The following is a 26,204-nucleotide window of genomic DNA, read 5'->3' as shown; positions in this document are numbered from 1 at the left end:
TTTGGTCCTGACCTTTGTCGTTCCTAGGCTGCCTATGTGAGCTGGTGGAGATGACTCTATTTTTCAATAGTGGATTCAACTTGTGAGCGTCCCATCTGTAATAATTACTTGCGTGAGTCATTAGGTCTTTGAAGGTTCAAGGTTGATTGATCGTCAATTCCTGAGATAGTTCATTATCCATGCAATTGGAAGCCATTATGCCTACTATGACTTCTACATTTATGATGAGTGTAAAATATGTATGATATTTTGTAACAATTTTGGGCATAAACGAACAATAATGTAACATATCGTTCTCATAATACATTGTTTTCGCAGATTGTTTGTGATAATGCAGCTGCCTGTTCGATAGCAGAATCCACACGGTGAACAAGTAGGAAAGGAGTGCGGACAAGCGAAGAACAAGGAAGAGAACAGGAACTCATGGGAACAATTTGTACCCGAAGAACTTGATCAATCATCCTTAAATCATTGGAGACCTTTCCGGAAGAAGAATTAATGTTGGAGGCAGAACAACCATCCCTCACAGAAGAAACCATCAAGCATGGGCGGACTGCTGTGCTGCAGACTGTTCCTGACTGTCAAAACAGTCTGCCAGACCATATCTTCTTTATTTTATTATATCTTGAACAATGATTTTTGAACAATTTCGGGCTATTTAAGGAGCCCTCATTTTGTATGTTAGGAATTCAGATTTTCGGATCTGAAGCCTTGTTGTGTAACTTTGTTTTATGTGTTTTAATATATTGTTGTTTTCTTCATTACACTTTTGTTTTATCTCATTCAATCATGAGTGAGTAATTTACTAAACAGGTATGCAACGGAGCAGAAACAGGTAAACAGGACAGGTTAACTCCTCTCTAAACTCATTAAGTGTGTGTGGCTTGGCTGTTCAATGAGTAATTAACGATAAATAGGAGTAGCTAACCTGTTTCCAAGCTGAGCAATCACGAGGAGACTCTCTTTGCAAAGCTGAACTTTCATTGAGCACATTTAATTATGACACGGAGACGTAATTAATTAAATGTTAAGGGTTTTAATTGTTCAAATTAAATGCTTTCCTGTTCTTAAAGCTTAAAAATATATTAATCTCAAGGACACTTATTTTGATTATTTTTAAAGAACATTGGGAACAAGGGAGACCTGACTCAACCGATTTTCGTGAAAGATACCTTAAGCCAAAGCTGTTCCCACCTAATGAACAAGGAGAGGAGTGCATGTTCTGAAACCGTTTTGTGTATGATGTATACCTGTTGTTTTCCCATCTGAATTTCAATTAAACTCTTTGATTGTTTTACGTTTCATATTGTAACAAACCACCTTCAAATCAACTTAAACTTTTGGTTACTTTTTAAACTTGGCTATACATACTTTTATGGGAGTAAGAGTGTGGTTATTCTATCCTCGTGGAGACGATATCTACTTATCACTTTATTACTTGGACCTAGTGCACTTGCTAGGGTAACAATTTAGCATTTTGACTTGGATTGCGGCCTGTTTGAAGCGATACACATAGTCCTTTAAGGTTTCGTTCTCATGCTAGATGAGGTAGTTGAGGTCCTGCATGGTGTTGCTTTTGGGATAAATGTTATGAAGTGGTCTACGAATTGCCCCCCATTTGTTTAAAGCTTATGATTGAGCTTGAGCCGAGCCGCTTGTACTATTAGGCATCAGAGTTTTTCAAAGTTGTAGGGAAGAGGCGGTATATTACAACATCTTTAGTGGTTGTAGTGTTCATGACACGTATGAAGTTTTTTATGTGGCTTGCGGGATCCTCATTCCAATGTATTCCTTCAACAGTGGGTACTTAAACCTTCTTGGAATTGGCTTTGTCATGATTCTCGTACACAACGGTATTGAGATTTCTATTATATCAGGGTGTTTTGAATCAATGTTATTGCTTTGGCTATTGCATTCTTGAGCTTTGCTAATTCTTTTCGAATTGCTTCATATTTGGCTTCGAAATCTCCCACTCTTTCTGGGGCGCTTCTCTCCTTAGGTGGACATCGATTCCAAGTTTAGGGCTTGATGACCTCCTTCTTATATTCTTGAGTTACCGACTCGAGATTCAACCGATATGTGTCGGGGTCTTCTGCGATTCGAGTCTGGGGTCCTCCTGTTCAGGGAGGGTCATTTTTCTTCTTTTATCCGGTTTGATCTTATGGGGATTGATCATCGACATTCCTTATATCTCATGCCAGTGAAGTTCTCGATATATGACATCTTATTAGGGAGCATTCTCTTTCCATTGACTGACCACCTAAGCCTCTCGACCACTGTACAGATGATCCATCCCGATGATATCGACAACTTCAGACGATGTGATGTCTGGTAGAACAAACTTTGTTTTTAGAACTATTAATGTATCTAATGGATTCCTCAGCTATCTTCATTTTTTCTTTCACCTCAGCCATTTGGATGGCATTATGCTCTTGTAGCATTATGATGACAACCTCCTAGACCGAACCGAGGTCTTTTGCCAGTCGCTTAGAGATTGCGCCCAAGAGCCTCTGTTATTATGACTCTAAAGCGTCAACATCTTCTTCCAACTCTTGGGTTAGGTCGTTATTGGCATATTGAAGCTGGTGTGCTTCTTCTTTCATCGTTTTTTAAACTCCAAATGCAATGAGTGTACTAGAGGAAGGGAAATAAATTGAGCTATTCAAACGAGTCATGAATATGTTTGTCTATGCTCTCACTACACTATTTTGATGTAGCTGAATCATGTAAGTCCCTGAGCAGGCATGTAATAAGACAAAAGCGTGGTCAAAGGAGGGACTGAAATATGATTAACCCACTTCGATGTCTTAATGAGCTTTCACGAATGGTATAAGGACGAACACAATAGTAAACCAAAGCTATAAAGTATCAACTTAATGAATGAGTGTGTACCTTAGTGGGTGTCTTATTCTATTTATGGTGTGATTCGAACAGAGGGAGGTGGTTAGAGACTCTAAAGCTTGCTGAGATACATGTGAGGCGAACATGTACCCATTAAGTGGGATTCGGTATTCCTCAAACCCGCTAGGTCCGGGATTGATGGGATTGGCGTGATTATACTGCAACATGTTGATCTTGACTAGGTCAATGATCTCCCGGATCAAGATCGTGTGACCGAGTTGTTGGAGGTAACTGACATGTTGTGATAATGTCACGTGTATTCTAGTTCTCAGGTGGCAACTCAGACTTTACAGATGATGCCACATGGATCTATTTATATCCGTCTAAAAAATCTTGAGTCTATTTTTATACTTATCCCTAGTTTTTGCAACAAACATTAGGGCACGATGAACAAAAAATCAATATTAAGAGATAAATTGACAATTCTAATATATATTGGGGTAAATTACAACTTAACACATTCCAAAATGGTTCAGTAATTTTCAAATTAATTGAAGGGTACATTAGACATTAAGAAAATGATTCAAGAAAGAATACAATTTTGGCGGGAAAATCTGGAGGGATGAAAGTTGCGGGGCCGTCTTTGTTTTTCCCTCCGGAAATCTGAATTTCTGAACTCCTAGTTCCTCGCCGGATGGAATCCGATTCTGATTCCGACGGCTCACACATCTCCGCTACTCCTCCAAGAAACACAAGGCCATCCTCTTCACGACCTCCACTTGTTTCTCGTCCACCTCCTCCGCCGCCGCCGCCGCCGCAAATTCTAGTCTCCTCTCACAAATCCAGAACCAGGGTCAAATCTTCCTCCGGTTCAAAGAAACCTAAAAAACCACCGACCCAACCACCCCCGACAGTCTCTGAAGATGAATCATCGACCAAACCGTCTCCCCTCTCCACTCTCCCTTTCCAGATTCGCCGTCCATTCATTCAAAACAGCTCCGCAACCATTTCCGTCTCTATCGAAACCCTCCCTGCCGGTTACTTCTCCAAATCCACGTCCTTCTCTAAATTGCAGAGATCCTCTCTCAATTTCGAGGCCATAGAAAATGATCCTAGCCCTCGAATTCCTGCCAGGCCTGACTCTACTACTCCTCCCCAGCATGGAAATAAACCCAATCCCGTGAAGAGGCATCTTAATTTGATAGGAGCTAATCCTCCTTTGCCTCCTGCGAAGTTGCGCAAGGGCAGTGGCAGTGAAGGTAATTTTGTGAAGCTGAATTTGAATCGAAAGTACCGCAAATTCAAGAACCGAAAAGGAGGAAAGATAACAAACAAAAACTTCTATCGTAGAAGCCAGCGAAAAGGCAAATCCGTGAAGGAAAGTGCTACTGATGAAGATGATTTAGTCTCTGCATCTACAGAACATAAGTCTAAGCAGGTTAAAGGCAGTGAGCTGATTGAAGCGGCTGTTTCGGCGGCTCAAAACGAGGCATCAGATGAGAATTTGGCGAGGCTGTTGAGTTTGATGTACGGTTATGATTCATTTAGAGATGGGCAACTAGAAGCAATTAAGATGGTGCTTGATGGGAAGTCGACCATGCTGGTTCTGCCTACTGGTGCTGGTAAATCTCTGTGTTATCAGATACCTGCTATGCTTTTGCCAGGAATTACACTGGTCGTGAGCCCTTTAGTTGCATTGATGATTGATCAATTGAAGCAACTACCTCACTCAATTCATGGCGGCCTATTGTGTAGCAGTCAGGTTAATTTGCACTCATTTTTCCCTCTTTTATTTGTACTGCAATTTGGCTAATGATGTAATAGAGCTATTTTTCTTCCCAAATTTCTTTAGACACCCCAAGAGGCTGCTGAGACACTTAGCCTAGTCCAAGAAGGGGCCATAAAGGTGAGATTAGTGGCAATTTAATCATCATACATGTGCTGTCTATTGCTTCTTCCGTCCACTAAGGTTTCTGGTCTATATGTTAGGTACTTTTTGTTTCACCAGAGCGATTCCTAAATGCGGAGTTCTTATCAATTTTTTCTGCACCTTCTATATCACTTCTTGTGGTAGATGAAGCTCACTGTGTTTCTGAATGGTGAGTTAGTTTGTGTTGTGTATTATTTGGCTTCCTTGGAAATTCCTTTGCATTGTAAGCATAAGCGTCTATCGCATTTTCTGTATTTGAAGAAAAAACTTATTTACGTTTCAATAGGTCACATAACTTCCGGCCATCATACATGAGACTGAGAGCATCTATACTTCGTGCTAAACTTAAAGTTGGATGCATTCTAGCAATGACAGCTACTGCAACTACCACAACTTTGAAAACTGTCATGTCTGCTTTAGAGATTCCTCCCACTAATCTCATTCATAAACCTCAGTTGAGGGACAATCTACAATTATCAGTATCTTTGAGTGGAAATAGGCAAGTCCAAATTGCTCTTTTTCACCTTGATTAAGTAAACTTATTATGGATACTGATTGATGGTTTTAATTTAATAGAATGAAAGATTTGCTGCGGTTGATCAAGTCTCCTCCTTTCTTGGAAGTTAAGAGCATTATCATATACTGCAAATTTCAGGTATCACTATATTGCTATTCCTTATTCTTACTGTTGCATGCTGCTTATTCAGATAAGATTCCCTTGTTGGATGTAAATTATTGTAAAGGTGGAATAAGATTCTAGACATGCTATCACCTCACTTTAGAACCTATTAAACAATTTCATTGTCATTTCCTTGAATGTAAGTTTTGACTTGGGTATAGTAGTGCATTTCCAAGAATTAGCCAGATTATACATAAGACAGTTTGTGTTCAATTTCATTGATAGTCTACTTAAAGTTTCAAATATCACAAGTGACCTTAACTACTGCACCCTGACATTTTGCAGTATGAAACCGATATAATAAGCAGTTACTTGTGTGATAACAATATCTCTGCAAAGGTTAGTATCTGCATGAATTGTTATTTCCTTTCTTTGTATAATTAGTTTCTAGATTGAAAAATAAGAATATGACTTTTATCTATTTCTAGAGCTACAACAGTGCTATTCTTTCAAAGGATCGCAGACGTGTACAGGAGTTATTTTGTTCCAACAAGATCAGAGTGGTGAGAAGAGTCCGGCATCTTCATATAAACAAACTTAATAGTACAAACCACACTTAGTAGCTGTGTCTTTTCTGTGCTTGCTGAATTGAATTTTTAATTGTAAGGTGGTTGCAACTGTGGCATTTGGCATGGGGCTGGACAAGAGGGATGTTGGAGCTGTAAGAATCGGAACCATACTCAATTTTTTTGCTTTCTACTTATTCATGCCAACTTTTCTCAATGTTTAAAACATTTACCATTCAGGCTGCTAAATGGTAAATCTTCTGGTGTGGAGCCACTCAACATTCAATTCTTTTTTTTCTTGAAGTTTGAACATGATTTTATAGAAAATAAAAGTTGACCCAAGGAATTGTTCTTTGGCTAGTGAAATCAAGCATACGCCGTCTTTGCTTTGCTTCAATCTACTTAGTTTAACACGTGGTAGTATTTTTCTTTTAAAAGAAAAACAAATGAGCAGATTAAGCATTCTGTATTAGCCCACTTTTGGGTTGAGGACATTCTTCAATTAATGGCAAGGGTCTATAGTCGTAACCTCGTTTCTAGTTTGAAAAATTAACATTTGTTGAATGCAATCTGGAATGTGATTATATTCCAAACATTTTGACTGCATATGTTTCAGGTAATTCATTATAGCCTGCCAGAAAGTTTGGAGGAGTATGTTCAGGTGGGAATTGATTCAACCACAGTTTTTAAGAAGAGAGATTCTGTATGACAATTCACTAAATGAAATAGTTTTTCTTGCCTTACAGGAGATTGGCCGTGCTGGGCGAGATGGGAGGTTGTCCTATTGCCATCTCTTTTATGACGATATCACTTATTACAAGCTTCGAAGTCTTATGCACAGGTGCTTATGTACAAACTTTATCTTCTATCTCCTGGATTTCATAATTCAAAGATCAGGAGTTAATGCATAGAATTGTGTTCTCAGTGACGGGGTTGATGAATATGCTGTAAGCAAGTTCCTTCATCAAGTTTTTGACAACAACATACATGCGAAAGTTTGTTCGATTATCAAAGAATCTGCGTCTCGCACCTTTGATATGAAAGAAGAGGTCTTTCTCATGTTCTTATGCTGCAGTAGTTTTCAGAAATTCTATATTTTAGCATGCTGAATTTATTCAGCTGAATAAGATTTGACTCTTGGTATTCTGGCATGATCTCTGTGCCATAAAACACTGGCCAAAAAATAAAATTTGCTTTTCAAATTTCCTCTGGTATATATTGTTTTTGATCTGTCAGATGGCAATGCTTTTCTATTCTGGCAGGTGATGCTCACACTTTTGACACAGTTGGAGTTAGGTGAAGTGCAATACTTGAGTCTATTGCCGGAGCTAAATGTAACTTGCATTTTGAATTTCTACAAGGTTGGTTGAAATTTCCATGTTGGACATCTTTGTGGGCTTTATTGTTTATAGATAGACTACTGTAGCCAATAGTAACTTGTTTCAAATTTCTTTGGTATAACTGGTATTTCCAGAAATAATTACTCACAATATCAAGGTACTCGCATATTGATACTTGAGATGTCTAAATGCAGACTTCTCCATCGGTACTCGCTGCTAAGGATATTGTGGTTTCTGCAATTCTTAAAAAGTGCGTAGTTAAAATTTCTGTTTGTGAGTAGTTAATTTACTGACACTTTCTCTGTGCAAACTTTTGGATCAATGAGTTTTTTTTTAATCATTGTTCAGGTCTGAAACAAGGCAAGGGCAATACGTGTTTGACGTACCTACTGTAGCCAATAGTATTGGTGTTACAACTGTGGACCTGTTAAATCACTTGCAGAATCTGAAGGTTTGCAACTTCAAAGCACATTATGTTTATTCCTTAGCAGATATGTTTACAGAAGTTGCCAAATTTAACACCAATTATTTAAATCTAAGAGCATTGCTTCAAACAAAGAAGAAAAAGATAACTATGTCGATGTCAGGTTTCTTATTAAGATCGGATATTGAATTTGAATTTACTTGATAAAATGAATTAGAGTAGGCAAGTCTCGTGTATGTTAATCCCTGTGTCAATATTTTTGAACAAGAAACTTAATATGAAGATAGCAATGCTGGCGGGGTTAATTATATATGTAGTCCTCCAACTATAACAAATAGAACAAAAATACCATAAATCTTACATTATTAACAGAAAGGCATCACTGTTTAACTTGGGTTTCACTTACAGTCCTTTTGTCTGAAAACTAACAAACACATTCGCTGAAGACAAACACGTGAATGACATGAATCAAAATTTGGCCACGTGGAAAATAATTTTGATGACATGTCATTCATATGACACCTCCAACGAATATGCTTACTGGTTCCGAGCAAAAAGACCATGAATGAAACCAAAGTCGAACGGCAATGTTAGTTCCTTGCCACACTGTCAGTAGAGTTTGGAACGTGACCTTTCTGTTGGAATCATCATATTTTGACACTTGAGCAATCAGCATTCATCTCTTAGGTTTGTCGTAGAAAGAAGTTAAAGAGTATATCACTGCTTGACAAAGTGTTCATTAATGAGCCATTTTCCCTTTTTTACACTAAAAAAGAATGCAATTGTTTGTATAGGATAGTAAGCCTGACTTTGTTTTGTTCTGTTATTTTACCTGATTATTACAGTCAAAGGGAGAAATTACATACGAGGTTAAGGATCCAGCCTATTGTTATTCGATTATGCAAGTCCCTGTTGACTTTTGCTCTCTCTCAGCCCATCTTACAAGGTGGTTATCAGAGGTTGAACATGTTAAGGTAATTTGGTCCGTGCTATTGTTTTAATATATTGATGGGAATCATAGCTGCCACATTCAAATTAATCACAATGGATAGTTTAAGTTTGGCTTAATACATATTTAGATCCTCCAACTTGCATTCCAACACCTAATGATTCCTAACCTTTCAAAACAACATTTTCACCTCCTCAACTCGCTTAAATTGCTATAGCTAGCCTCTTATTTTCATGTGGCCGTACCACACACTCTGCACGCCACTTGAGTTTAAGCAAATTGAGGTGGTGGAAAAATTATTTTAAGGATGTTGAAGTGACAGAAAAGTTGTAAGCAAGTTGAGGTGGCAGAAAAATTATTTAATGCAACTTGAGGTGACTGAGGACTTCATTGTTTTCCAGTCCTCTTTCTGTTTCTTCTCAATTTAGATTTGACATTTAGCTTATTTCTGAAAGCAGGTAGGAAAGTTGGATACAATGTTTGATGCTGCAGTCTTTGCTGTGAATAAATGTGAAAAAGTGGAAGGTTGCAATGATGCTCACCATACACCTTGCCTGCACAGAAAGATTTTGGATTACTTTAAAGAAGATAATCGATGTAGCGGTAGCAATTCAAATAAGATGCCTCAGAGCAGGTTGGTTAAAACTCTTCTAGACTTCCATTCATAGGATCATTTGGTAGCAAATAATCATAAACAAATGGTACATATGGTCAACTATAATGCTATTAATATTAGCCCGAAACTTCATGTTGTGACATAAAAAATTTTGAACTTTACATTAACATTCAAGTCCAAATTAATAAAAGTTTTGTTAAAATGATGACACCGACAAGTTTGACTATATTATTAACTCTTTTTACCCATGTTACCATAAATTATGATCAACTATCTATTTGCCCTCGTATAATATAATTCCTTCTTTACATTTTTTAATTTATTATTGTTATATACATGGGTAAAATAGTTATTTAAGCATAATTTAAGGTGATATAGAAAAAAAGTCAATAATGTACTAGTCATTATATCGTTAATTTTGTTTTTGGATTTTATTTATTTGGATTTTAACTTTCAGTAATATAAAGTTTAAGGGTTATTAAGTCAACAAATAAACTTTACGGGCCATAATACTAATAGCCTTATAATTTACGGACCATAAATATAAGTTACAAAATTTTTATATGTAATAGTAATGAATATCAAACTATTAAGCCTGCTTAGCTATATCTACTTGACTTCTTGCAAGTATTTTCTGAATATCATTCATTAACGAAAAGCATCACTTGTATTTGCAGCCCCTTTTTGCGAGCAGATATTAAGGTAAGGATTCACTCAGACTGGTGTTTTGTTTATACAGTAAAACCTCTATATAGGAATACATTTGGTACCGAGCTATTTGTATAACAATTGGGAGGTTATTACCAAATGGAGTTTGATATAATAAAATTTCTCAACACATAAAATTTTAAATTTTTTTATCATAGGTATGCATGGTTTATATATAATGTATAACGACAGGCATTAATAGAACAAATTAAATATTTAGAATTTTAATTTAGAGTTTAGGTTTTCAATATATAGATGATTGGAAGAGTTTTATGGGAAAAATGTAAACACCAATGAGAATACTAAATATTTATAATTTCAAGTTATAGTAGTTTGTGTTTCCAACTCATAGATAATTTCAATAGTTTTTTTTTTATATTTTATAATTTAGTTTGAATTCTTAATATATATATATATAATTATTACTATATAGAGACATAGTTTCTAAAGGTGGGATTTAAAAAGTGTATAACAAATAACGTTTGGGAGGTTATTCCTATTTATAACTGCCCAAGTTGGGACCGAGTTTTTTTATAACAAAATAGAGGTTATTCCTATGTCACTTATGCATATTTATTTCTTAACATCAATGTTTTTTTTTTTTTTTTCGGTATGTGTTATGGTAGAAATTCTCAAAGGCAAGTAATGTTTAGTAACTCACATGCTTCTTTCTGTTGTTGACAGGTTTTTGTGCAGAGTAACTCACATGCCAAATTTACTCCCCGAGCCATTGCAAGAATAATGCATGGCATTCCTAGCCCAGCTTATCCATCTTCAACTTGGTCTAAAACTCATTTCTGGTAATGTATTGTACAAAAGTTATGATCTTTTTTATGGTAAAAAACGCATAAAGTTGCACAGATTTGATCTGTTTAAGATAATACTTTGAATTTGAACATTGATGACTCGCACGTGGCATTTATAGAGCTGAAACCTATATACCTGCAGGGGACGTTATACGCAAACAGACTTCCAAGTGGTTATGGAAGCTGCAAAGGCGGAGTTAATGAACACTACGGGGAAAGACGATCGTCACGTCGCTAAATGACGGAGATTTCCCACCACGAAACATTCATCATTGATGGGAATAAGGTGTGAATATGGGTCATGACCCTGTTAACAGAACCGGCGTAACCCGCACATTAAACGAATTAGGGTTGAGTTTTAATGAGTTTGAGTCCTAAAAAGGTCGAATGGGTCGACACGCTTAATTCGTTTGTGAAACGGGTCTGGTCACGGATTGATCTGTGAATTAATTGCAACCCGTGTAATTTTAAATGAGTTAGTGGGCCGTGTCGATCCAATCTGAGTATCCATTTAATCTGACCCATACAACTTGTTTGACATGTGTATTCTTGTGTAAATATTATATGCTGTTATGGGTAAGATAGTAATTCACTAATATATATATATTGTTCTTTTAACATACAATATAGTTATTGTTTTTTAGTTTATTTGATATTTGTTGAATAATTCTAATTAATATTCTCTCTTTTTTTTTTTGGTTAAATTAATATTCTCTCTTTATTTACATAAGAATTCTTTTTGTTGAATATTCTACTTTTAATTTTTTTTATCAGGCAAAAGACAACAAAATTTCAATAGTTTAATATTATTTATAATATGTTTTTGTAAGATATATATAGTATGATATGAGAAAAGAGATAGAAATTAGGCCTCATACATCACGAGTTTCTTCAATTTGTCCATAATAATAGATTAATTTCCTGAATTTTGTAAGTATTTCACCAGCTCTCTAAACTTACTTATTTCGTATCACCAGTTTCTTAAACTTGTCCACGAAAATTTATTAGCTTCCTGAACTTTACAAATGTCTCACCAGTTCCCTAAACTTGCTTATTATGTAACAACTAAATACAAAAATTTATTAAACCTAAATTCTAAAAATACATCTTCATCTATTTGTGAGGTAATTTTTTCTCTTCCCCTACCTTTCACCCTAAAGTTAGTAGCCAAGAGCAAATTTACCTCTAACGTTGATGATTTAGGTCAATTTCAGATACTATTATAAACACAAATATTTTTATTCCTTATTTTGTACCAATTGCATATCGATTCGTTTAAAAAAAAAGATTTCTTGTTTTTTATAATTTAGTAATAGAATTGGAGATTGATATTTATAAATTTGGTAAATTTTTTGAATTTTTTTTGTCCAATTCGTACAAAAGACAGTATATTTTTTTTATAATGGGTTGACGAGTCATACAACCCATTTAGCATATTTTGATATATAGCAGATTAATGGGTTAAACGAGTTATTATTAATTTTTTAGTCATGTTTTAAGTAAACGAATTATTTAGGTCAACCCGTGTCAACCCGTTTAATAAACTGACCATGTCGTATCAACCTGATTATTAAACGTGTTGTGTTAGGGTTGACCTAAACGGGTCACCAAAGTAGATTGACATGAACCGTTTATAACTTGCAAACCTATATTGACACAATGTTTGAAATTGTATTGGTTTCGGGGATTTTATACGAGTCTCTAAAATTATATTAAAAAATATTCAATCTTAAAAAAGCAATCAACGATTCAATTTAAAAAAAATTCTAAACTCAGTGTTATTTAGATAATCTTATTCTGAATTTTGTTATTTAGATAATCAATTCAATTTAAAAAAAATTCTAAACTCAGTGTTGAGCTTTTGTTGAAGTAAGCCATCAAATTAAAAAAATAAAAAAAATAGATAAATTGAAGTTCGACGGCAGAATTTGGAGTTTCAAATGAAGACAAAAGAAAAGTAAAACCGAGAATTTAAAAATTATTCCTTTGTATCGTAGAGATGATGATCAAAGATCTCAAAACTTCAAAACCAATGTGCTTTGCTCATTCGAGAATTCCTATATTTGATGATTGCGTAAATGGCAAATTGTGTATTTTTTAATTTTTTGAACCAAATCTTATTAGATTTTTTTCTTCTTTTTTGCAATGCTTGTAATTTCTTGGGGAAATAGTAATAGTGCTTACTGCACTTTACTTTAGGGCAAATAAAAAAAAAATCATGATTTTGTCTTATTTGATTTGTGGTTTAAAGTTTGCAAATAACGATATATATGATATATTTTTTATATAAAATAAAGTATTTTATACTGTGAAGTTCTGATGACAATTAAAAGTATGTATTTTTATTTTTATTAGTGATATTTTCGTAATAATGCTAATTTTAATATTGACTCGTGTGGAATTGGTGCGAGCGTGTTTGAGAAGTTAATTTCCAATTAATTTTATTGGTTACGTTTGTAAAATGCGCGTTAAACTTGACTTCTAGAAAACGAAACGATTGGGCGAAGGATTCAATGATTGAAAAATAAAAGTCTTTTTGGATTCCTTGTTCTACTATAAAAAGTTTTACTAGTTCAACTGATGATACTACAAAAAGAATTAAAACCAACACAAGGATTTAGATTTTTTTTTCTTTTTATTGATTTTGTAAATATTGTTTTGATAACAAAAGATAAAAATCGGAAATGAAAACGATAATTACAACTAAACTGACTACATTAATTTCGTGGAGAAATTACGTTTGACAAAAGCAATTAATCGTAAGAATGAAAGTATTGACAAAAGCTGAAATTCAAAACAACAAACTTGAAATTGGAAGTGAATTGATGACTCGTCGATATCTGGAGCTGAAAGTTAGTATCATATTATGGAAGAAATATAGACCGAAAGCTAGAATTTATGTTTGAAGGATGTTTATGAGCTTTTGGAGAAGATGGTAATGGTGGCTTGATGGAAATTTAGTTTCAAACAGATTGAAGGTTTGGGGAATGAAGAAAATTTATTTCAATGAAACTTGATTGCTTGAAAAAAATGGATTTTGGAAGAACAATTTCAGAGAAAGAACTGAGTTTTTGCCGTAGATGTTGATTGCATTTTGGTTCGGGTTTGGAATGATGGTTTGGGGTCATATTTATAGTAAATTCTTCAACCTTCGTATCCCATAACCTCTTATTTTTGCTTCCACCATTCCCACTAAATAAACTTGTAGAAATGGAAGAAAAAAAGTGTAGGTAGTGGCTGTACAAGGGGATGCCACGAAATGACATCAGGACTCCGTCTTTCCGAGACGAGGCAATCTTCTTCTTGTTTATTAAAACAAATGATGACTTGAAATTTGCTTTACCAATACCTTTCCTATTACCAAAAAAAAAAAATTCTTTAAACAAGTTAGAAAGGTATTGCAATTTCTTAAACATGATGTATGAATTACATGTCTATGCTAATGAGAAAAGTATCAAAAAGAAGAAGATTCACGGGTCTAAAAGTGATAACGCTATCCTAAGAAAAATAAAAATCATTTATCTTTTAACCAGCTGAGCAACTTCATGGACCTGCTCGCTGTTATAACTATAATTGCGTGGGGCTCCAGCCATTTGGTAAATTGGTTGATAAACACAATAACTGATCTTCTCTACCCTAAGGAGCAAGGAAATGAGCCAAGGATTTTTATTCTTCATAAAGCAAAAGGCCAGGAGGAGATAATGCCTTTCAAATTTGTTGTTGAAATTTTGTACAAATTGGCATAAAACTGTCATTTAGCATAATGGCAGACTATCTTGGCTGCATCCTTATCCATAGTAGGCTAGTATAGCATGATAAATGTGCCTTTCAAGCTTTTATTTTATTTTTTTGATTCGACCTACAAATTCCTCTATGTGTTTCTTATAGGCATTGCTGCTTTTCTTTCTTAGAAACACATTTGAGCCATGGATGACTAGCAGACTTTCGATACAACTCTCCCTTATATATAATTCAACTCCATGATCTACAAACAACTGTTATGGATTCATTTTTATCTTATAGGAGTTTACCCTCACCAAGTAGCGGAAATTTGGCTGCTGCCAATCATCGAGAGGTAGATCTCTCGCATCGAGGCACATGATTTGTGTTTCAAAGATTGCTGGATAAACTAATTGCTCGAAAAACACTTCACAAGTTAATGGCTCGTCATTGACAAGTGTTGTTTCCAACATTTTTGCCACCTAATTTTCTTCTCAGGGTACAAGAGTTAAGTCATGACATCCCCATCCTTGAGCAAACTTAATAATGTCTGAGCTTTCTCCATATAACATACCATAACTGAGTTTTTAGCTTTATATCCACTGTCCATATGGTTGACCACCAACTTTGAGTCACTATATATTGTTAGAGGTCCTCGCACTACTCTAATGTCAATCTTAGCCCTGCAATGAAGGTTTCATACTTTGCCTGCTTGATTGTGGCCGAAAAATTGAGTTGGATGGCATAGTTAAGGTGGAACTGATTTAGACCTCTTAATGTTACTCTCACTCCCTAGCTTTCTTAACTTTTTGAATCATCTATACACATATGCCAATCCAATGTAGGCAAAGATTTCTCATACTGGATTTTTATCGCGACTTATAAATTCGACAATAAAATCCAAAAGCACTCGAGCTTTAATGAATGATCGAGGCTCGAAATGTATATCGAACTAGGACATTTGAACAATCCATTTAGTATTATGCCCATAGACTTATGGTTTTTGTACTACCTTTTCTAGCCAATACTTTGTTTGCAAGATGATTATATGCGCCTAAAAATAAGGGTGAAGGTGGGTCGTAGCATGCACAATGGATAAAACGCTTTCTCATTAAGGGAGTATTGAGGCTCTGATCCTTTCAATACCATTATCAAATAATACTTCAAAAATATTTTCGGCCTTCAAATCTCACCAAAACAACAACCACTGATTCTTCTGCCACTTTTAACTAGAGTTTGAGCACATCATCGTCCTTTGGCACAATAAGAAGATGTGGATCGACCAATAGTTTTTTTATACCATGAAAATCCTCTTGACACTTATCATCCTATTTAAAAGGATGATCTTTCTTAAGAAGCCTATAAAAGGGGAGACAACATAGAGCTGAATGGAAAATGAATCTTCCCAATGCTATGGTATTATCATTAAGCCTTTGTACCCTATGAAATGTTTTTAGTGGTTGCATGCTGAGCAGTACGGCGACGTTGTTAAGGTTGGGCTCAATCCCTCTTTTGAAGACTACAAAATCAAAAAATTTGGCTGATCGAATCCTGAATGTGCATTTTTCAGGATCGAGCTTCATTTAATATTGTTTAAAGATATCAAAAGCCTTATTGATGTTCCTAAGGTGTTTTTTCAGCTCGAGCACTCATCACCACCATATCATCAACATAAACTTGCATTTTTTTCCTATACGTTCTTCAAAAATTTCATTTTCCAATCGTTGTTATACTAGCATTCTTGAGCCTGAAAGGCATCACCCTATAATAAAATGTCCAATCATGCATGATGAATGTTGTCTTCTGCATGCCATCCAGAATCATAGGTATTTGATGATATCATGTGATACAATTGATCACAGACTGAATTTGATTCCTTACTATCTGATCAACTGTTTGATCTATATAAGGCAAAAGGTACTAGTATTTTGGGCAAACTTTATTAAAATCAGTGAAATCAACGCACATGTGATAAGTCATTTGATTTCTTTATTAGGACTATGTTTTATAGCCACATTCATTATTAGACTTCTCGAATAAATCCCGCCCTCAATAACTTTGCTATTTCTTTCTGAATCACTTCGTGTTTTTCCCTTGTGCATTGCACTTCTTTTTCTTAATAGGAACCTTATTTGGATCAATATTCAGCTTGTGGGTCATATGTTCAGGCAAGACGCCCTCGATATCTTATTGGTTCCAAGTGAAAACATCTCTATATTCACGCCTGGAGTTTTATATCGATTTCCTTAAGGTATTTGAGAGTTCGACTCTCATTTTAAAGCATTGTTCAACATCCAGATGAAAATTTTCAAGACCAAGGCTCGTCTCCGAACCAATCCATTATCGGAAGATACAATGGACTAGTTCGGAGACGAGCCTTGGTCATGGAGACTTTTGCGGTCATTTTCAAATCCTCACATCTCATCGGGAGCCCGCAAAAGTCTCCATGACCAAGGCTCGTCTCCAAACCAGTCCACTGTATCTTCTGAGCTTCCTGTCTTTTACCAAGTAGACAAAGCCCATTTATAAGCTGCTAAGAGTGTGAAAGTATCGTTTTACCCTGAACTTGTCGGTAGAGCATTTTTCATCATATTAGGCTTCACGGGCTTCACCTTTGTTAATAAGGCTTCTTACTTCAGAAATTGAATTGAAACCCTGTTTAGACTAGTTTCGAAACACTATCTTACCTTTATTTAGTTTTGATTGGTCAAATAAGCCACAATTATAATAACTACTAAAATTTGAATATTCACATATGATATATCCATTCAACAATTTAATCTTCATCTTTATTGTCATAAAAACATGTGTAAATTAGATAAATAGGATAACTTAAAGTACCAATATGAATCCTCACAAGCAATTTCATCTTTATTGTCATAAAAACATGTGTAAATTAGATAAATAGGATAACTTAAAGTACCAATATGAATCCTCACAAGCAATTTAATCGAAAGGATCAATAATTTCAAAATTAGATTAGAAGTCATGAAAAGCATACAATTATTTAACAAGAAAAAACCCATCTAGAAGAAGATAAAAGAAAACATCCTACCAAAATACTTGTTTCAAGTGGCAAACACCCAATAGCAAACAAATCACAAGAATATAATAATAATGGCAAAAAAGTAAATAAATGGGTGCATGTCCACGTGTTAGGGGCATATTCGACACATCCTAGAAATAACGAACAAGCATATTCAGTTAACCGGTAAAATACAACCATGGTCCTTCCATTTTAGTATTACTGATATCATCACCCTTCAACTTTGTTTTCTATAATTTCTTCGGTAAATATATTACTTCCTTAGTTTTTACCTAACACATTGTTTAGTCCCCTTATTTTGAAAATCACATTTTAAGGTCTCTATCTTTTGCCAATATTAACCTTATATTGTAGTCCTTTTATCTATTTTTTTTCGATTCTTAACCGAACATATCTTAGCTTTTAGAACAACCACAGTACAATACAAGTTGACCATATTACTCTGTTATTTTATATATATCTGTTTATATTAAAATATAATGATTACAAGTCTAAAAAAATTAGACAAAAAGACCAAAGAGTTAATATTGGCAAAAGCTAGGAACCTTATAATGTGTTTTTCAAAATAAGGGAACTAAACAGTCAGGGCCGGTCCTGACATTTTATGGGCCTAGACAAAATTAGAGATAATGGGCCCTTAAATTGTATTTAAAAGTCTAAATAGAAATTTGGACCCATTTTAGACCTAATATATCATATTATTTGGTTCACTTTTAGACTTGAATGAGTATTATAACTACATTTATAACAAAAAAAAAATAGTATATATTCAATAAAATTAAAAAATTTGGGCCTCTTTTAGCCTTGGGCCCTGGGCGACCGCACCCCAGACCTATGCCCAAAGCCGACCCTGTAAACAGTGTGTTAGATATAAAAGTAAGAGACTAATATTATTAAGTTTCCAAACCACAACCTTCCACTTCTGATTTCAAAAGTGTACCAACTGATAAATATAAGAATTTAAATTCAGCGATATCGATTGACCATGTTTTGATAATTATATTCTTTTATTCATGGTCATTATATTAGTAATATCAAAATTGAGATATCGATATATTTTACCTGTGTGATTACTAATTAAAAGTCATTTGATTTTTTTTTTATTAGTATAGGAAAAAATCATAGAATTTTAGGAAACGTTATTTAGTCTCTGATCTATATATGTGTGTTTGGCTTATGACCTATTATTTAGTGACATGAAAATGTTTGTATTTGTCTCATAGTCTATTATTCTGTGATATTAACCTTTGCGGGTCCGGTTCTGATATTTTATAGGTTCTAGATAAGATAATAAATTGAAGTCCCATTATAAATACATTTTAAAAAATAAAGATGAAATTTAAAGAATTTAAAGATTTTTTTTACCGATTACTTTAAATCTTAGAAATTAAAGTGGAAAAGACGAAGCGAAAGTAAAAAAATTCATGTCTTTAAAATCAGTAATTGCTTTCAAATTTTTTGGAGACAAAGTTTAAATTTCCCCCGAAGTGCAGATTTATCCTAATGTATAAAATAGTAAAAATTTTCTCTCAATGTTTTCAAGCAGGATAAATTTTATCCATATCTAATAGAAATTTTGAACAAACAAGTTTGATTATTATTTGACTGCCACATGGGACATCCCAAATAAGTTTGTCAATAAATTGAAATAGTTTAGTGCATTTTTTCAGACCGTTTGTATCTATGTTAATTTTTTTTTTGGTAGAAGTTTGTATCTGTGTTAATAACATAATAAAGATTTTATACATTTTTTTTTGTTAATTTACACATCAAAGATTTACTTATTGACATTTTCGTAGGGCTTTTTTGTTAACAGTTAACAACATAATAAATATTTTAGACATAATTAGTACTTAGAAGGTCCGATGTAACAGTTAAATAGTGAATTAAATTGCGATAAATCAATATATTCAAAATTTCTATTTGTAAGAGTAAATTAATCATACTAATGTTATGGCCTAAATTTTACTATTTTATAGGTGAATTTATACTTTCCAAAAATCGACAGAGCCATATTTGGTCCTAATCGATCCCTAATTTTTTTTTTTAAGAAGTTAAGCCCTCTTAATTGAGGGCCCCTAGACGGTCGCCCTTCAATTCACCTTTCAAGACCGGCCCTAAATCCTTTATATATAACAATCGGTCACATTCGATTTAGTTTAGAAGAAAATCAATATGTATATAAAAACTTTTAGTCTCATCATTTATCAAATGACTCAATTAAAAACTTCACTTATAGAAATTGGCACATTAGATTATCGAACCAATCCCTACACATGTAGACGTCATGTCATGCTTCCACACTTCACGATTTTTACGGGGTCAATGACACAATCATATCCTATGTGTTAATTTGGAGTGCGGAGTCTTTTAATTACGTCATTTGATAAATTTTGGAACTAAAAATTATATTTTTGTACATTGAAACTAAATTAACACTTTCTAAAATCTTTAAGGCTATTTTAATACTTTATTCCAAATTAATACGATTGATTGTTATACTCAAAGATTTAATGTTACAGAATAATATGTCACAAAAGCACAAATGTTTTATGGATCAAAAGCCAATAATGATTTAAATTTAAGTCATACTTTTATGTGGGATTTTAAAATTAAAATGTTAAACTGTATTTTATGCTTCACGTGGCATATTATATTTCCAACTTCATTTACATGTTAATAAAAAAAATTCACAAAATGATATAAATATTTAAAATTATTATTATATTATCGTATCATCATCTGTATTAATAAAAGTAATAAAATTATAACTATTACTTATAAACATGATTCGAACCTCATATATTGTTATGAATGCGTTATATGACCCTCAATATAATAGTAGCATGCTTTTTTATTATTATTCTTAACATATTAATCTAAAAATCACATAATTTTTTAAAAAATAGCATCATATCCTTCTACATTATTAAAAAATCACCATTAATATACATATATAGTAAAATTACATGTGATCCGAAAACATGACACGAAATCGAAACTGACCCGATTAGGTTAACACGATATTAACACGAAAGTTTTTGGATTGGATTATTGACTCATTTTGGCACTAACCCGGAATTGACACGACACGACACAAACACGATTCGAACTCGATAATTGCCATTTCTACCTTCAAGGTGTCCAACAATTGCAACTGACACCTGAACTTTAAAACATTACAACTAGCTCATTCAATCGGCTTATTTAAAACAAATAACTTCTCAAATGCCACATGGCAACACATAATTGGAACTTCAAAACGTTACATCCAACACGCGCTATCACGTAATATTTAAGGAGTTATTTATTCCAAATAAGGAATTAACGGTAACATTTTGAAATTCAGAAAGTCAGCTGTAATTTTTCGATAACTTGAGGGGCCGGGAATGTATTAGGCCAAAAAAAAAATATAAAAAAAAAAAAAAGGAGAGAGAGAAGCAAAGACCGTTAGTTAAGAAGAATGAAAGAAAAAAGTTGGGAGGAAGAACCTGCCTTTTAAGTCCTTTAACCACAACCTATTTGTCCTCTTCCTTTCTTCTTCCAATCAACCTCCCTCCCCGCCTTCACCTCTTTTCTTACAACAGGAATAATAATCGATCTCTCTCTCTCTATTTCTTCTCTCTGATCAAAAAAAGGGGGAGAATAAAAAAGGAAATAAAATTTGATAGAGAATTGTTCGTTTTTAGCATTGGATTTTTCTAGGGAGATAGAAAAAATGGAGGAGATGACCGATTCAACATCTGCGTCATCTAACCCTGATCAGAAGGTTTCTTCATTCGGCTCCATCATCACAAATTATCCCCTCATTGCAGCTATGGTCGCCTTTACTATTGCTCAATCTACCAAGCTATTCACTTCCTGGTAATACTCTCATTTTCTCTCCTTTTTTTTTTTTTTTTGATGAATGTAGCCTGTTTTGGGATCTGGGTTTTGTTTATTGGTTTTTGTTTGAGATTAATTTTGACTTTTCTGATTGTTTCTTATTGAAATTGTTGATTTATCATTCTGGTTTCGTATAGCTAGATCTTGAAATGGAGGTGAATTAGTTTATCAACCATATGTCAAACCTAAAAAAAGCCTGAGCTGCCGTGTTATTTATTTGTAATAGGAACCAGAACGGTTAATTTCTGAATAATGTCAATTTCTCTCTAGGTTTAACAGCTAAAATATTCTGATTAGGAGTGACAATATCTGACATGATAACACAATTTAGGGAGTCAATGTGACTAATGCAACACAATTGTAATTTTTCTTGCATTATAACATAGCACGATTTAACACAATAACCCGAATTTACAGCCTTAATTCTAGTTAAATTCATGAAATTGAAGGGTTGGTTTTCCTGATTGTTGGACCTCAAACCCGGATTCTAAGGGTTTGTTTGGTTCAGTTGTTTATATCTATTGTTTGTTTTTGGTTGTTGCTGGTAGCTGTAGAAGTTAGCGATTGTTTCTCAATTCTAACCAAACACTTCTATTCCATATGTTTGGAGTGAAAAAACAAAAGGGAGAACCAAACGGGTATTAAATTTGATGAAATATCAAAGGAGAATTCAGAGGGCGAGCCTTGGCGCAACGGTAAACGTTGTTGTCGTGTGACCAAGAGGTCACGGGTTCGAGTCTTAGGAGCGGCCTCTTGCCAAATAAATTGGCAGGGGAAGGCTTGCCCCCAGTACACCCTTGTGGTGGGCCGCCCTTTTTTTTTTATCAAAGGAGAATTCAATACTGACTTCACTATTCAATAATTTGATGTCAATGTAGTTTTATAAATTGAGGTAGAATGACACAATTGGAGGAGGAAAGAGAGCTAATTTATGTTTTGAATCTACGAAAATGAATTCGTTTTTAGTTGAAAGCTTGTTTAGTCAATCTGCATTTGTTTTTAAGTCTATGCTTTAAGTACATTGTGAGTTTCCCCTAAATAGTCTTAAGCTTTCCTAGATTTGCAGGTACAAAGAAAGGAGATGGGATTTCAAGCAACTTCTCGGGTCAGGCGGAATGCCTTCTTCCCATTCTGCCACTGTTACTGCACTTGCAATGGCTATTGGGTTCCAAGAAGGCTTTGGAGGATCATTGTTTGCTGCGGCACTCATCTTGGCTTGTGTTGTAAGTACCTTTCTGTAAATACTGCATATTTGATTCTATCCGTAAATCTATTTTCTTCCCTATGAATTTCTAGTCTCGATAAGAATGCTAGTTCTTACTGTTCGTACGTTAGTTATGATATGAATGTACAACATCAATTTGTTATGTATGGATGATGAGATTCCATTGATACAGAGCTATTACCTTGACACCAAAGAAGAGTTCGACCCAATGCTTTATTTCTATCCTAGTTGATCCTGATTCGCCATTAAAAGCATATTGATTTTTCCCCAATAACCTCGTACTTTCATCATTTACAGTTCCTCTCAATTCACACAGTTATTTCTGCATAAATCAATAGCGACTATACTAGAAATCATTGATTTACCTATAAATTTTTTGTGACAGGTGATGTATGATGCAACCGGAGTGAGATTACAGGCCGGACGCCAAGCAGAGGTTCAATGCTTCTTCTACTCTTATATTTCTTATTCCTTTTCTGCAATTTATCGTTTCCTTATTTCTATTTCTGTCTCATAATCAAAATCACATTGCTGTTTTACTCATTTAGTTATATGCCTGTTCTTTTTCTTAATTCTGATGATGTATTTGAACCGACGTTTCTTTAGGTCTTAAATCAAATTGTATACGAGCTACCTGCTGAGCATCCTCTATCGGAGAGCAGACCTCTTCGCGAGCTCCTCGGTCATACCCCTCCTCAGGTTTGCATACTTCCTCAACTTTGCTGCAAGTTTTGACCTTTAGCAATGGCATTTGCACCTTTCGTGTAAGTGGGTCGTGTCCGTGCCATGTCAATTATTGAGGTAGTGTCAAATGAGGTAAACTAACCCAACTCAAAAAAAAAAAAAAATTGTATCATGGTCGTGTTAACCCAATCGGATTCCTGTCGTTTTTGTATCGTGTTTGCATTGCAGCCATGTAATTGTACTACCTCTTAATGATGACATTTAAAAATGGCATTACACTCATTTGGGTCCTCAAACTAAAGCTTCAAAGTCAATTAGGATCCTAAACTATTAAAATCATCAATCAGATCCTTGAACTAAGTAGAAATAATCAATTGAGTCCCCATCATATCCTAAAATCAGAAATTGTGACTATTTGATAATAGACTATAATAATCTTTGTGTTGGTTCAAGATTGGGTTTGGGGAAGAGGTCTGAAACTGTTCAACCGAATGAATTTCGATGAGGCCTCAGTTGATGATTTTTGCTTAGTCCAGGAACCTGATTGATGATTTTGATAGTTTAAGGTTCTAATTGACTCTGAAACCTTAGCTTGGGGTGCCACAAATGGGTATTATGCCTTTAAAAATATAGAAATATATAATAATACTTCAAAATATTTATGTCATTTTTGGATTAGCAAGTTAATATTATTCTAAAATTTGAGCAAAATTTTATTTAACAAATCCGTGACTCACTAAATTCGTGTTGGACTCGTGTTGTGTTGTCGGGTCGTTCGTGCAATTACCACCTCTAGAAATGATGCCACACAATCCTCGTCTATATACGAAAAGACTAGTTGTTGGTTGAATGTTTTGTTAGATTGCTTATTATTCTTGTTTCTAAAACAATTACGGATGGAAATCTCCACGCAATTCCGTCTGTAATTACAACCTATACATAATTTGTAACCCACGAATCTGAGACGATTCCATAAGTGATGCTAAACAAATCCATAATTTCTTACATATATTTGTCTATTAACTCCCTGAATGTTTTATTTTGGCTCCGCCACTGATTATAGGTAATTGCTGGTAGTTTGCTCGGGATTACGACTGCGGTTATCGGTTACTTTATAATGATAGCATCTGGTCAAATTTGATATACAAGGAAATCTCAAGCTGTCATTAGGCAGCTTGTGTTCCTTCCAATCAGTGAATAGGACAGCTTGCAACTTACAGTTTTTCATGGGTAATTCGGATGCTGGAGTTTATGCTGTCACGGAACTTGTCATATGTTCATTCTAAGGATAGAATTTACAGATGTTATTTGATTGATTGCATTGCATTGCATTGCATTATATACTGTAATGTAATGTAATGGTCATGTCTGCAACAAGTAATGAACTTGAGCAGTATACCAATTCTTTCAAATTGCAATCAGAAAAAAAAAAAAAAAAAAAGTAGAGGAATTCATTCAGGTTATATCTTTGTTTGTTGTGACCATTATAGGATTACCAAGATTTCAGGTTTTTACCAATATGTAAAAAAAAGAATAGGGCACACTGATGAATCTATGCACAGATTCAAACGTCTATTTGGTTCAGCTGTTGTCGATTGCTGTTTTTTTTAGTAACTAGTAGATGATAACTGATTTTTCTTTTAAAATAGCTATCAACAGATTTTCTCATAGCTAACCAAACGCCTTGTATCTACTATTTGGAGTAAAATCAAATATACACGGAATGTTCATATCTCCTTTGCAGTATAAATAAGACTTAAAATGCTCATAATAATAGTGGTGATTTTGGATAAATTGCACCACGGGTCACTTAAATTTGAACAATGTCTCAATAAGATCGTAAAAGTTCATTTTGTATCAATAAAATAACTTAACTTTGCATTTTGTACAAATAAATACACTTTCAATATTTTCATACTGAATTCCATCAAAACTGCGAACTGGGACACTTCAATTCAACTATGTCATGTAAATGTCACGTGTATTAATTTACACCGATTTACTAAGTTGAGTTAAATGAAGGTTGAGGGGTGTCATATACAAACGCAAGAAATAATATCTTTTGTTAGTACTTATTATGTTATTTACAATTTCTATGTTCATGTTGTTAATTCCCTAAGCTGTTAGCTAATTTGGACGGTAGTGAATTAGTTATCCAGCTGTATATGTCACAGTTGTCATTGTAACGCTAAGACTCACTTTTCTGACATTGGATGCACTTTTCTGACATTGGATGCCCTAGACCAACACATCAAGAATCTTAATGCTCAGTTCAACGAACGAGCAAAAGCTACTGCAACACAACTTCAGATGATACAAATTCAAATGCAGATACTTGAATTGCACAGCAACAATGCTAGATTCCATCTATCTAGAGTAGCCAATGTTAAAGAAAAGAACAAATCAATTCCCAACAATCATTGGAGGATATGATCAACAAATCCTTCACTACTCTCATTAAACTTTATCACGAATTCGTGAAAGTTAAGATTTAAGGGACCAAATGTGATATTTGGTATCTTTTGCTGATTAATTTCTGTTATTCCTTATATGTGTTTCCCTTCCTTTCTAGTTGTTCGGTTATTTCCCTAAAGGCTCCTATGAGCTAGAGTAGCTAATTATTATAAGTTTGTTAGGGTGCTGGACTGTAGTGTCAGCTGTATGATATCACAGTTGTATTAACTGTTTCTGACCTGTACTAGGAAAGGTATGAAATGAATTAGTGCAATCAATTCTATCTTCTTCCTAACTTCTTCCCTTCTTTTCTAATTCTTTGTATCTCTCTTCTATCATATTCTTCTTTACCCTTTAATTCTATTCCTACCCTAATCTTCTAATGTCAAAA

At 34.2% G+C, this 26,204-nt stretch overlaps 2 protein-coding genes across 2 annotated transcripts; both read left to right on the top strand.

The window, feature by feature from the left end:
- The first annotated feature begins 3,357 nt into the window (after positions 1 to 3,357).
- On the top strand, positions 3,358 to 11,463 carry LOC136228705 (ATP-dependent DNA helicase Q-like 5). The gene is made up of 19 exons (XM_066017158.1): positions 3,358 to 4,603; positions 4,694 to 4,747; positions 4,831 to 4,940; positions 5,058 to 5,270; positions 5,348 to 5,426; positions 5,736 to 5,789; positions 5,879 to 5,953; positions 6,058 to 6,111; positions 6,573 to 6,617; positions 6,703 to 6,797; positions 6,882 to 7,005; positions 7,219 to 7,317; positions 7,491 to 7,546; positions 7,645 to 7,747; positions 8,566 to 8,694; positions 9,128 to 9,303; positions 9,963 to 9,987; positions 10,678 to 10,793; positions 10,942 to 11,463. Exons 1-19 carry the CDS (start codon positions 3,536 to 3,538, stop codon positions 11,039 to 11,041), a joined length of 2,775 nt encoding a protein of 924 aa, XP_065873230.1. The 5' UTR covers positions 3,358 to 3,535; the 3' UTR covers positions 11,042 to 11,463.
- A 9,592-nt stretch (positions 11,464 to 21,055) lies between these two features.
- On the top strand, positions 21,056 to 24,943 carry LOC136228590 (uncharacterized). Its single transcript, XM_066017016.1, has 5 exons — positions 21,056 to 21,429; positions 22,517 to 22,673; positions 23,061 to 23,111; positions 23,282 to 23,374; positions 24,423 to 24,943. The coding sequence occupies exons 1-5, from the start codon at positions 21,284 to 21,286 to the stop codon at positions 24,498 to 24,500; spliced, it is 525 nt and encodes a 174-aa protein (XP_065873088.1). The 5' UTR covers positions 21,056 to 21,283; the 3' UTR covers positions 24,501 to 24,943.
- The last annotated feature ends 1,261 nt before the right edge of the window (positions 24,944 to 26,204 follow it).

The sequence above is a fragment of the Euphorbia lathyris genome, chromosome 5 (genome assembly GCF_963576675.1).
Source record: "Euphorbia lathyris chromosome 5, ddEupLath1.1, whole genome shotgun sequence".
In the NCBI taxonomy this organism is placed as follows: domain Eukaryota; kingdom Viridiplantae; phylum Streptophyta; class Magnoliopsida; order Malpighiales; family Euphorbiaceae; genus Euphorbia; species Euphorbia lathyris.
This window is presented reverse-complemented; position numbering and strand designations above follow the sequence as displayed.

Excerpts from the sequence above, each read along its gene's own strand:
- LOC136228705 (XM_066017158.1), top strand. The coding sequence starts at position 3,536 with ATGGAATCCGATTCTGATTCCGACGGCTCACACATCTCCGCTACTCCT. Across the intron at positions 7,006-7,218 it reads CCTTTGATATGAAAGAAGAG|GTGATGCTCACACTTTTGAC; the intron begins GTCTTTCTCATG and ends CTATTCTGGCAG. Across the intron at positions 10,794-10,941 it reads TGGTCTAAAACTCATTTCTG|GGGACGTTATACGCAAACAG; the intron begins GTAATGTATTGT and ends ATATACCTGCAG.
- LOC136228590 (XM_066017016.1), top strand. The coding sequence starts at position 21,284 with ATGGAGGAGATGACCGATTCAACATCTGCGTCATCTAACCCTGATCAG. Across the intron at positions 23,112-23,281 it reads AGGCCGGACGCCAAGCAGAG|GTCTTAAATCAAATTGTATA; the intron begins GTTCAATGCTTC and ends ACGTTTCTTTAG. Across the intron at positions 23,375-24,422 it reads TCGGTCATACCCCTCCTCAG|GTAATTGCTGGTAGTTTGCT; the intron begins GTTTGCATACTT and ends CACTGATTATAG.